Consider the following 11,068-nt stretch of genomic DNA (forward strand, 5'->3'; position numbering starts at 1 on the left):
CTGTGATAGAATGTAACAGACAGTTAGTTTTTAATGGAGTGTTATCATAAAAAATGCCACCTGATGCTGTTTAAGTGCAGTTACTATAGCAATATTAAAAAGGCGCAGCACTGAAATAAGCTTGACTATAAAAGGATAAATCATAAGACTGATAGAGAATAACTCTAAACTCTCAGTTAGTGGCTGCAGCTAATACTGAAGCAACATTAAAAATGGGCAAGGCAAAGGATAAGGTAAAGCTATTTTAAAGATTGTCATTGTTCTATATTTGCTACATTAGGGAATTTACATACTAGCAGAATCAGCTAGATCAGAAGCATTAAAAGCTCTAATAGTTCCCTTTGATATCCTGTACTCCATCATTGCAATTGGTAAAATGCGAGATGGAAGAAATTTTAGTACAAAAGATCAAGATATAACATTAGGTTGCTTAGTAGGAGCATATGGATTAGTTAGCCTTGCTTTTTGTGCAATCAATGCCTTAGGATACTTCCGTAAAGCTCGTAAAAATGATAATTGTTCGACACAATGTAAAAAAATAGTTATTTTCATATTAGACCTTGCTGTCGTGATATTTACTAATGGCGTATACTTATGGGGAGATAGCAGGGCAGAGGTCAGTACTGACAGTATAGCGGAGGTAAGAGATCTTACAGCACAATCCCTTCTTTTCCTCATTCCTGCAATACTATCCTTTCACGTTTGGGAGCCATTAAAAACATTGTTTGCAATCATTTTTAAAGGTTGTGAAAACAATTGTAAATGTTGTGAAAAGAAAGATGATTCAGAAGAAGATAGCAATGATGATTTGGAAAAAGAGTTAAACTTAAATTATCAGAAAGCAATTCTCTATGCAACAATGATGACACTGAGTACTGTCCCAGAGACTGATGCTACATATACTACACTAGCCAATCTGGTTAGACTCACAAAAGATAATTGTCGTCCAAGGAAATACAACATCCTTTGGGGAATGTATGGAGCAATTATATTCAGTATTATAGTGAAATGTATAAGTGTATTTTTAAAGGCATTGAGTAAATTTCCTAACAAAAATAAAACTGATTGGAAATCAAATCGATGTCTCATTGGTTGGATTGCTTATGCTGTTGTTACATCAGTGTTTGCAGTTATAAGCACTGGGTTCTTCTTTGTCGTTGATAATGAGCTACCATTAGATTGCTCACCACACTTCCGCTTGAATAGCACGTACAGGAGACTTGAAACAAAAAACTACAACTTCAGACTAGGGTTTTTAGTAACTTCTTGGGTACTTTCAGTTGCAATATTAGTCATTGGAGGAATATGTTGGGGAAATTTTCTCTGTCTATATTGCAAAAAATCAATAAAAAAAGCTGAAGAAAAAAGCAATCCAGTTTAAACCTGAACCTATTTGAACATTAATACTACTTTTACATGCCCATGAATTAAGTGTAAAAACTATTTTTAAACAGTTTGGTAGCTACATTTAGTTAATTATTTTCGTTTTGTGTTGAATAAAATTAACTTAGAATATGTAATTATTATCTCAGCTTTGAGCTAATCTCCTTTGCTTCCAACTGATCTAATACAACAATAAAGAACACCTGCCAGTCCTATCATAGAGAAGCCACTACCAGTATCAATTATAGTGGTTGACATAAAAGTAGTAGAGGCTGGGAAAGTGGTTGGGATTAGATAAAGTAGGCAGTCTTTGTGGAGTATCAGAAGACTCTGGTAGGTGTTGCTTCACTCCCAAGTCAGTGTAGCTACTACTGTGGTAAAGGGGTGGAATAGTTAGTAATAACTAACTATAATTTGCTCTTAATAGACTTGCTTATTTGGGGCTAATAGCAATAGTCAAAATGGGCAAAGGAAAGGATAAAAAGGTAATGAAAATAAAAGCATTCTTATAATGAATGTCATCTACTTATTAGGGATTCTATTTGGTAGCAGGTTCTGCTAGATCAGAAGCAGCAAAGGCTCTAATAGTTCCATTTGATATTCTATACTCCATCATTGCCACTGGAGCAATGCTAAATGGAAAAGATTTTAGCAGAGAAAACCAGAGTGCTATACACTAACATGCTTGGGGCTAGTATATGTAGTGACCAGTGTTGAAGCAAACAATGAAGCAAATAATGGAGTGAATAATGGAGAAATAATTCCAACTACTCGTATAAATGGACCATGCAAAAGGATAAAAACAGAAGGAGGTACAACATGGAGCAACAACCAAAGAACAATCTGTGGGACAATAATAACAATAACCGGAGGAAAACAAGGTAATACAAGAGGAGGAACAACAATTATTGAAGAAGGAAATATTACTACAGAAGGTGGAGAACTAATCTTTAATAATGGAAAAGTAAGTAATAAAGAAGGAAGGTTTTTCAACATAGGAGGAGAGGAAATACTTTACCAAAAACCTAATGAAGACAATGAAGAACCTATTGATGAAGAATGACAATGAAGAACTTGGTGATGAAGAACCTGGCGATGTATACATTGTAATAAAAGGAGGAATAACAACCATCACTGGGGGAACAACAACTTTCACTGCAGACAGTGCAACAGTTATGGGGGGAGAAGTAATGCCACAAAATAATCCTAATCAAAATGAAGAGTATGAAGGAACATCTTTGGAAAAAGACCCCAGGCTTATAAAGAAAGAAATTATTAAAGTAGCAGTGGCCAATTGGTTTTGTATTGGATTGTTTTTGATTGCTGATAATAGTCAACCTTTTGACTGTGTGGTTGAAGAAAACATCAATTTCAACTATGCATTACGAATAATCTTTTTATTCATTTCTTTAATTCTATATTGTTTATCAATCTTGAAAGTAACTCAACTTTGGTACCAATCTCGTGATCCTACTCCAGTAGACCGTGATCCTACTTCAGTAGACCGCGATCCTAGTCCAATAGACCATGATCCGACAATAGACCGTGATCCTACTCCAATAGACCATGAGCCTAGTCCAGTAGACCATGATCCTACTCCAATAGACCGTGACACTACTACAGGAGGCACGGCTCATACTCACACTCTTCCAAGAGACCAAACATCACCTGAGTCTCGTTGTACTTCAGTAGTTGTTTGAAGAAATACCATGGTATTCACACTTTACATATATGAGTAAAATTTAACAATTTAGCTAAAACTAATAGTATTCCTAATAATAGTATTTATACCATTAGTTAAATATTTTAAAAGGTGTGACACACTAACAATTAATGACAATTAACAGTTGTAATAATTAATTATGAGTTTTAATAAATAACACTTGATTTAAAACAACTAGATATAGCAAATTTTTTTGCCAAGTCGTATCCTTGCAAGCAATTTAAATCCTTGCAAAATTAATTATGCAAGTAGTGCCAAGTACTTGGAAAATTTTCTCTAAAATTTTTTACAGAAGCAGCTTACAACACAAATATTTAAGTGAGGAATTCTCACCTACTTGCCAATATTCAAATGTTACAATAAAATTCCTGGAACAACATGTACATGCATCAAAATTAACATAATCCATAAATTATGAATATTAAGTACAAATGATAATGTTGTGACATAAGCTATTATCAGTATAGACCAACCATCATTGAGATACAACCCTCAGACACTAAGCAACAGATTACTAAACCCACCATATACTAGGTAACAGATAATAGCACAAAAAGTGACTAGAATTAACATTGTCATAAATATAACCAAGTGTGCCTATGTATAGGGCACAACATATGCATTATATGTACATATTTAGCATTACTTTTAGCATTTAGTATTAGTGCTAACCATACATAGTTTTTAAAACTTTTCAGATGTTTATTTTATCAGGGATATAATAGACTACCGTATACGGGATTGGTTACGGACCAAAAATCAATTTATAGGTCCGTTATAAATTTAAATTAATTATTCATAGTTTTGGTTTAATAACCCATTCTGCTCCGTACAATAGCCTTACTACACTGATGTGTAAAAGTTGTGTAAAAATAAAACAAAGACTAGAACAACAAAATAACCAGTAAATTCTCATACAACGATCATTGTACTATTATATTACAAAATAATACGAGAAAAGAGTCATGTCTGAATCCGCCACAGGTACACAAAACTGGCCTTTTAAAAAGTACTTTTCCGGCTGTATCATGAAGTAGGAAGGTCTAAATAAGTTCTTTTGGTCCTATTCTCATATAAACATAAAAGATGGTAAATCACAATACGATTGAATCTATATACTCCAAGCTATCTTGCCAGCAGAGGTACACAAATGGAAAATTGGCTGCATTTAGCAATTCATCGTGACAGCATCGTTAAGTATCATTCAAAATGAAAGTAGCAGATTCCTTATCCTTAGTAATGGTAGTATAATGTTTTGAGAGAGAGACACAAGCCTTGTTGACAGAGAAATAGCAACATTAGTGATTTGATAAAACAGTTGGCCATCTTGAAAATGATAACAGAGGTTGTGAAAAGATTTTATACACAGATGATGCGCTCACATGGTCCCGTTGCCAATCCCGTATACGTTAGTCTATTATATCCCTGATTTTATGGAAATACTAAGACACTTTCATTTAAGAGGTCACATACTCTTAAGTGCACAAACACTAATAGCATAACTACAAGGTTTCAACCACACTATATAAGCTTATGATTCCTAGAACTATTAATATTGATTCACTTCTTATACATGTAAAAGTATATGAGGTAGGGGTCATTGGTAAGATAAAATGAGTGCCATCATAAAAATGTCACCTGATACTGTTCTTAGTACAGTTGTTATGGCAACATTAAGGAATGTTCCCAATGGTTAGAGTAGGGGTACACTCAAATAGCCTCGACTATAAAAGGGGTCGAATCATTAGACTGATAGGGAACACTCACAGTTGCTGCAGCTAATAATTATATTGAAGTAATATTCAAAATGAGCCAAGCAAAGGATGAAAAGGTAAAGCAGCTATACATAATGATTGTGATTTAAAAGTTCTATATTTGCTACATTAGGGAATTTACATACTAGCAGAATCAGCTAGATCAGAAGCAACAAAAGCTCTAATAGTTCCCTTTGATATTCTGTACTCCATCATTGCAATTGGTGCAATGCGGAATGGAAGAGATTTTAGTACATCAGACCAAAAAATTGTATTATTTGTCTTAGGAGCAGCATACGGAGTACTTAGCCTTGGTTTCTGTCTAATCAACAGTGGAGCATACTTACGTAACGCTTTTAAAAATGAAGATTGTTGGACACGATGTAAAAAAATAGTTATTTTCATATTAGACTTTATTGTTGTGGTCGCTACTAACATCATATACCTTGTGGGAGATAGCAAAGCAGAGGTCAGCACTGACAGTGCAGCGGAGGTAAGAGATCTGACAATACAAGGTCTTCTTTTTCTCATTCCTGCAATACTATCCTTTCATGTTTGGGAGCCATTAAAAACATTGCTTGCAATCATTTTTAAATGTTGTAAAAAGGAAGGTGATTCAGAAGAAGATAGCAACAAAAATTTGATAAAACAGTTAAAATTAGATTATTACAAAGCAATTCTCTATGCAACAGTGATGACACTCAGTACTGTCCCAGAGATTGATGCTACATATACCACATTATCTAACTTTGTGAGGCTCACAAAAGATAATTGCCGTCCAAGGAAATACAACATCCTGTGGATAATGTATGGTGCAATTATATTCAATATTATAGTGAAATGTATAAGTGTATTTTTAAAGGCATTGCGCAAAGTTTATAACAAAAATAAGACTAAGTGGAATCTAAGTCTCATTGGTTGGGCTGCTTATGCTGTCATTACATCAGTCCTTGCAATATTAAGCACTGGATGCTTCTTTGTCGTTGATAATGACCTACCATTGGATTGCTCACCACACTTCCGTTTGAATAGCACGTACAGGAGATTTGAAACAAAAAACTACAACTTTAGACTAGCATTTCTAGTAACTTCTTGGGTACTCTCAGTCACAATATTAGTCATGGGAGGAATATGTTGGGGAAGATTCCTCAAACTATATGACAAATCACAAGAAAGTTATAAATTAGAAAATCCGACAAACCACCTTAAAGATCGGACAAACCACCTTAAAGATCGGACAAACCACCTTGAAGCTGAATTTACTTGAACCCTTTTACTACATTTACATGTACATTAAGTGTAAAAAACTATTCTTTGAACAGTTTGGTAGTTACATTTAGTTGATTGATTTCATTTTTGTGTTAAATAAATAATTTAGAATATAATTATTAACTCTAATCTCCTCCAGCCATTACTTCAAACTGTTCTGATAAAACAATAAAGAACAACTGCCAGTCCTATCATAAAGAAGCCACTACCAGTATCAATTATAGTGGTTGACATAAAAGTAGTAGAGGCTGGGAAAGTGGTTGGGATTAGATAAAGCAGGCAGTCTTTGTGGAGTGTCACAAGACTCTGGTAGGTTTTCCTTTACTCCCCAAGCTACTACTGTGGTAAAGGGACGGAATAGTTAGAGATAACTAACTATAATTTGCTCTTAATAGACTTGCTTACAGGGGCTAATAGCAATAGTCAAAATGGGCAAAGGAAAGGATAAAAAGGTAATGAAAATAAAAGCATTCTTATAATGGATGTCATCTACTTATTATTAGGGATTCTATCAGGTAGCAGGGTCTGCTAGATCAGAAGCAGCAAAAGCTCTGATAGTCCCTTTTGATATCCTCTACTCCATCATTGCTACTGGAGCAATGCTAAATGGAAAAGATTTTAGCAGAGAAAACCAGAGTGCTACACTAACATGCTTGGGGCTAATATATGCAGTGACCAGTGTTGAAACAAACAATGAAGCAAATAATGGAGCAAATAATGGAGTGAATAATGGAGCAATAATTCCAACTACTTGTATAAATGGACCATGCAAAAGGATAATAATAGAAGGAGGTACAACATGGAGCAACAACCAAAGAACAATCTGTGGGACAAAAATAACAATAACCGGAGGAAAACAAGGAAATAAAAGAGGAGGAACAAGAATTATTGAAGAAGGAAATATTACTACACAAGGTGGAGAACTAATCTTTAACAATGGAAAAGTAAGTAATAAAGAAGGAAGGTTTTTCAACATAGGAGGAGAGGAAATACTTTACCAAGAACCTAATGAAGACAATGAAGAACCTACTGATGAAGAATGACGATGAAGAACTTGGTGATGAAGAACCTGGCGATGTATATATTGAAATAAAAGGAGGAATAACAACCATCACTGGAGGAACAACAACTTTCATTGCAGACAGTGCAACAGTTATGGGGGGAGAAGTAATGCCACAAAATAATCCTAATCAAAATGAAGAGTATGAAGGAACATCTTTGGAAAAAGACCCCAGGCTTATAAAGAAAGAAATTATTAAAGTAGCAGTGGCCAATTGGTTTTGTATTGGATTGTTTTTGATTGCTGATAATAGTCAACCTTTTGAGTGTGTGGTTGAAGAAAACACCAATTTCAACTATGCATTACGAATAATCTCTTTATTCATTTCTTTAATTCTATATTGTTTATCAATCTTGAAAGTAACTCAACTTTGGTACCAATCTCGTGATCCTACTCCAGTAGACTGTGATCCTACTTCAGTAGACCACGATCCTAGTCCAATAGACCATGATCCGACAATAGACCATGATCCTACTCCAATAGACCATGAGCCTAGTCCAGTAGACCATGATCCTACTCCAATAGACCGTGACACTACTACAGGAGGCACGGCTCATACTCACACTCTTCCAAGAGACCAAACATCACCTGAGTCTCGCCGTACTTCAGTAGTCGTTTGAAGAAATACCATCGTATTCACACTTTACGTATATGAGTAAAATTTAACAATTTAGCTAAAACTAATAGTATTCCTTATAATAGTATTTATACCATTAGTTAATTATTTAAAAAGGTGTGACACACTAACAATTAATGACAATTAACAGTTGTAATAATTAATTATGAGTTTTAATAAATAACACTTGATTTAAAACAACTAGATATAGCAAATTTTTTTGCCAAGTCGTATCCTTGCGAGCAATTTAAATCCTTGCAAAATTAATTATGCAAGTAGTGCCAAGTACTTGGAAAATTTTCTCTAAAATTTTTTATGGAAGCAGCTTGCAACACAAATATTTAAGTGAGGAATTCTCACCTACTTGCTAATATTCAAATGTTACAATAAAATTCCTAGAACTACATGTACAAGTATCAAAATTAATATAATCCATGAATTATGAATATTAAGTACAAATGATAATGTTGTGACATAGGCCATTATCAGTATAGACCAACCATCACTGTGATACAACCCTCAGACACTAAGCAACAGATTACTAAACCCACCATACACTAGGTAACATACCGGTATTATAGCACAAAAAGTGACTAGAATTAACATTTTCATAAATATAACCAAGTGTACCTATCTATATATAGGGCACAACATACGTATTATATGTACATGTACATATTTAGCATTACTTTTAGCATTTAGTATTAGTGCTAATTATACATAGTTTTAAAAACTTTTCAGATGTTTATTTTGATGATTTTATGGAAATACCAAGTCACTTTCATTTAAGAGATCATATACTCTTCACTAATAACAATAATAACTAGGTAAATGTAAAACATTAAGGGGCGAGCAAAACGATTAACATTTTGATTAACAATATACAATGTCTATATAGACAATGATGTAGTAGCTATTAAATGTTGATGTCAATACACTAATGCAGAATTTGCATGGAAGGAATTTTTTTATAGCTTGTTCTAGCTTTATGAGTTTAGAATCTCTGCAATTATATGATCTCACTGCTAGTTTAGGCTGGCAATCTTCTTTCTGATGAGCCATGGATTTAAGCTTTTATTCTGAGATTCAAGAAGATCTTATAGCTGCTTTCTTAACTTTCTTGCTTCTTGAGAAGTGTCTGGATAACAAATGAGTCTTATCTTGCTGCAAATAAGCTCAAGACTTGCTCCCGTTTCATAGCCTTCCTGGTCACCATTTTTATTTCATTGCAACCATACCCACATTAATGAAAATGTGCTAGTCTAAGCATGGTGGTGTATGTGTATACATACATGGGCGTGACCAGAAGATGGGCGTGACTGGAGACGCACATACATACAGAGGGAGTGAGTGAGTTCTTGCTAGAGTGGGGCTCGCTTTTGCTCGCCCCAATCAAAAGATTCCACCCACTATAAGCTTATGATTCCTAGAACTGTGAATATCAATGCATTTCTTATATGAGGTAGGAGCTCACTGGTATGATGAATGAGTGCTGTGATAAAAATGTTACCTGATATTGTTCTTAGTACAGTTGTTATGGCAACATTAAGGAATGTTCCCAATGGTTAGAGTAGGGGTACACTCAAATAGTCTTGACTATAAAAGGGGTTGAATCATTAGACTGATAGGGAACAATCATAGTCGCTGCAGCTAATAATTATATTGAAGTAATATTCAAAATGAGCCAAGCAAAGGATCAAAAGGTAAAGCTGCTATGTATAATGATTCTCATTTAAAAGTTCTATATTTGCTACATTAGGAATTTCACATACTAGCAGAATCAGCTAGATCAGAAGCAACAAAAGCTCTAATAGTTCCCTTTGATATCCTGTACTCAATTATTGCAATTGGTGTAATGCGGAATGGAAGAGATTTTAGTACAAAAGATCAAGATATAACATTAGGTTGCTTAGGAGCAGCATATGGAGTAATTAGCCTTGTTTTCTGTCTAATCAACAGTCAAGCATACTTACGTAATGCTTTTAAAAATGAAGATTGTTGGACACGATGTAAAAAAATAGTTATTTTCATATTAGACTTTATTGTTGTGGTCGCTACTAACATCATATACCTTGTGGGAGATAGCAAAGCAGAGGTCAGCACTGACAGTGCAGCGGAGGAAAGAGATCTGACCATACAAGGTCTTCTTTTTCTCATTCCTGCAATACTATCCTTTCAAGTTTGGAAGCCATTAAAAACATTGCTTGAAACCATTTTTAAATTTTGTAAAAAGGAAGATGATTCAGAAGAAGATAAGTTAGAATTAGATTATTACAAAGCAATTCTCTATGCAACAGTGATGACACTCAGTACTGTCCCAGAGATTGATGCTACATATACCACATTATCGAGCTTTGTTAGACTCACAAAAGATAATTGCCGTCCAAGGAAATACAACATCCTTTGGGTAATGTATAGTGCAATTATATTCAATATTATAGTGAAATGTATAAGTGTATTTTTAAAGGCATTGCGCAAAGTTTACAACAAAAATAAGACTAAGTGGAATCTAAGTCTCATTGGTTGGGCTGCTTATGCTGTCATTACATCAGTCCTTGCAATATTAAGCACTGGATGCTTCTTTGTTGTTGATAATGACCTACCATTGGATTGCTCACCACACTTCCGCTTGAATAGCACGTACAGGGGACTTAAAACAAAAAACTACAACTTCAGAATAGCATTTCTAGTAACTTCTTGGGTGCTTTCAGTCGCAATATTAGTCATGGGAGGAATATGTTGGGGAAGATTCCTCAGAATATATGACAACAAATCACAAGAAAGTTATAAATTAGAAGATCTGACAAACCACCTTAAAGATCCGACAAACCACCTTAAAGATTCGACAAACCACCTTAAAGATCCGACAAACCACCTTGAAGCTCAGACAAACCAACATGAATCTGTACTTTAACATTCTTTGAACAGTTTGGTAGTTACATTTAGTTGATTGATTTCATTTTTGTGTTAAATAAATAATTTAGAATATAATTATTAACTCTAATCTCCTCCAGCCATTACTTCAAACTGTTCTGATAAAACAATAAAGAACATCTGCCAGTCCTATCATAAAGAAGCCACTACCAGTATCAATTATAGTGGTTGACATAAAAGTAGTAGAGGCTGGGAAAGTGGTTGGGATTAGATAAAGTAGGCAGTCTTTGTGGAGTGTCACAAGACTCTGGTGTTGTTGCTTTACTCCTAAGTCAGTGTAGCTACTACTGTGGTAAAGGGATGGAATAGTTAGAGATAACTAACTATAA

General features: G+C 34.4%; 5 protein-coding genes across 5 annotated transcripts; all 5 read left to right on the forward strand.

Moving 5' to 3' along the window:
* Positions 1 to 166: 166 nt before the first annotated feature.
* Positions 167 to 1,575, forward strand: LOC109583450 (uncharacterized). Its single transcript, XM_019998806.1, has 2 exons — positions 167 to 233; positions 281 to 1,575. Exons 1-2 carry the CDS (start codon positions 213 to 215, stop codon positions 1,379 to 1,381), a joined length of 1,122 nt encoding a protein of 373 aa, XP_019854365.1. The 5' UTR covers positions 167 to 212; the 3' UTR covers positions 1,382 to 1,575.
* A 100-nt stretch (positions 1,576 to 1,675) lies between these two features.
* Positions 1,676 to 3,303, forward strand: LOC109583451 (uncharacterized). The gene is made up of 2 exons (XM_019998807.1): positions 1,676 to 1,868; positions 1,917 to 3,303. The coding sequence occupies exon 2, from the start codon at positions 2,412 to 2,414 to the stop codon at positions 3,081 to 3,083; it is 672 nt and encodes a 223-aa protein (XP_019854366.1). The 5' UTR covers positions 1,676 to 1,868; positions 1,917 to 2,411; the 3' UTR covers positions 3,084 to 3,303.
* A 1,485-nt stretch (positions 3,304 to 4,788) lies between these two features.
* LOC109583470 (uncharacterized) lies at positions 4,789 to 6,245 on the forward strand. The gene is made up of 2 exons (XM_019998847.1): positions 4,789 to 4,937; positions 4,994 to 6,245. The coding sequence occupies exons 1-2, from the start codon at positions 4,914 to 4,916 to the stop codon at positions 6,125 to 6,127; spliced, it is 1,158 nt and encodes a 385-aa protein (XP_019854406.1). The 5' UTR covers positions 4,789 to 4,913; the 3' UTR covers positions 6,128 to 6,245.
* A 228-nt stretch (positions 6,246 to 6,473) lies between these two features.
* On the forward strand, positions 6,474 to 7,825 carry LOC109583471 (uncharacterized). Its single transcript, XM_019998848.1, has 2 exons — positions 6,474 to 6,581; positions 6,633 to 7,825. Exons 1-2 carry the CDS (start codon positions 6,558 to 6,560, stop codon positions 7,170 to 7,172), a joined length of 564 nt encoding a protein of 187 aa, XP_019854407.1. The 5' UTR covers positions 6,474 to 6,557; the 3' UTR covers positions 7,173 to 7,825.
* A 1,430-nt stretch (positions 7,826 to 9,255) lies between these two features.
* LOC109583469 (uncharacterized) lies at positions 9,256 to 10,796 on the forward strand. Its single transcript, XM_019998846.1, has 2 exons — positions 9,256 to 9,508; positions 9,565 to 10,796. The coding sequence occupies exons 1-2, from the start codon at positions 9,485 to 9,487 to the stop codon at positions 10,717 to 10,719; spliced, it is 1,179 nt and encodes a 392-aa protein (XP_019854405.1). The 5' UTR covers positions 9,256 to 9,484; the 3' UTR covers positions 10,720 to 10,796.
* Positions 10,797 to 11,068: the final 272 nt, after the last annotated feature.

The sequence above is a fragment of the Amphimedon queenslandica genome, unplaced genomic scaffold (assembly GCF_000090795.2).
Source record: "Amphimedon queenslandica unplaced genomic scaffold, v1.1 AMPQUscaffold_13304, whole genome shotgun sequence".
Taxonomy (NCBI): Eukaryota; Metazoa; Porifera; class Demospongiae; order Haplosclerida; family Niphatidae; genus Amphimedon; species Amphimedon queenslandica.

Excerpts from the sequence above, each read along its gene's own strand:
- LOC109583450 (XM_019998806.1), top strand. The coding sequence starts at position 213 with ATGGGCAAGGCAAAGGATAAG. Across the intron at positions 234-280 it reads TGGGCAAGGCAAAGGATAAG|GGAATTTACATACTAGCAGA; the intron begins GTAAAGCTATTT and ends TTGCTACATTAG.
- LOC109583451 (XM_019998807.1), top strand. The coding sequence starts at position 2,412 with ATGAAGACAATGAAGAACCTATTGATGAAGAATGACAATGAAGAACTT.
- LOC109583470 (XM_019998847.1), top strand. The coding sequence starts at position 4,914 with ATGAGCCAAGCAAAGGATGAAAAG. Across the intron at positions 4,938-4,993 it reads GCCAAGCAAAGGATGAAAAG|GGAATTTACATACTAGCAGA; the intron begins GTAAAGCAGCTA and ends TTGCTACATTAG.
- LOC109583471 (XM_019998848.1), top strand. The coding sequence starts at position 6,558 with ATGGGCAAAGGAAAGGATAAAAAG. Across the intron at positions 6,582-6,632 it reads GCAAAGGAAAGGATAAAAAG|GGATTCTATCAGGTAGCAGG; the intron begins GTAATGAAAATA and ends ACTTATTATTAG.
- LOC109583469 (XM_019998846.1), top strand. The coding sequence starts at position 9,485 with ATGAGCCAAGCAAAGGATCAAAAG. Across the intron at positions 9,509-9,564 it reads GCCAAGCAAAGGATCAAAAG|GAATTTCACATACTAGCAGA; the intron begins GTAAAGCTGCTA and ends TTGCTACATTAG.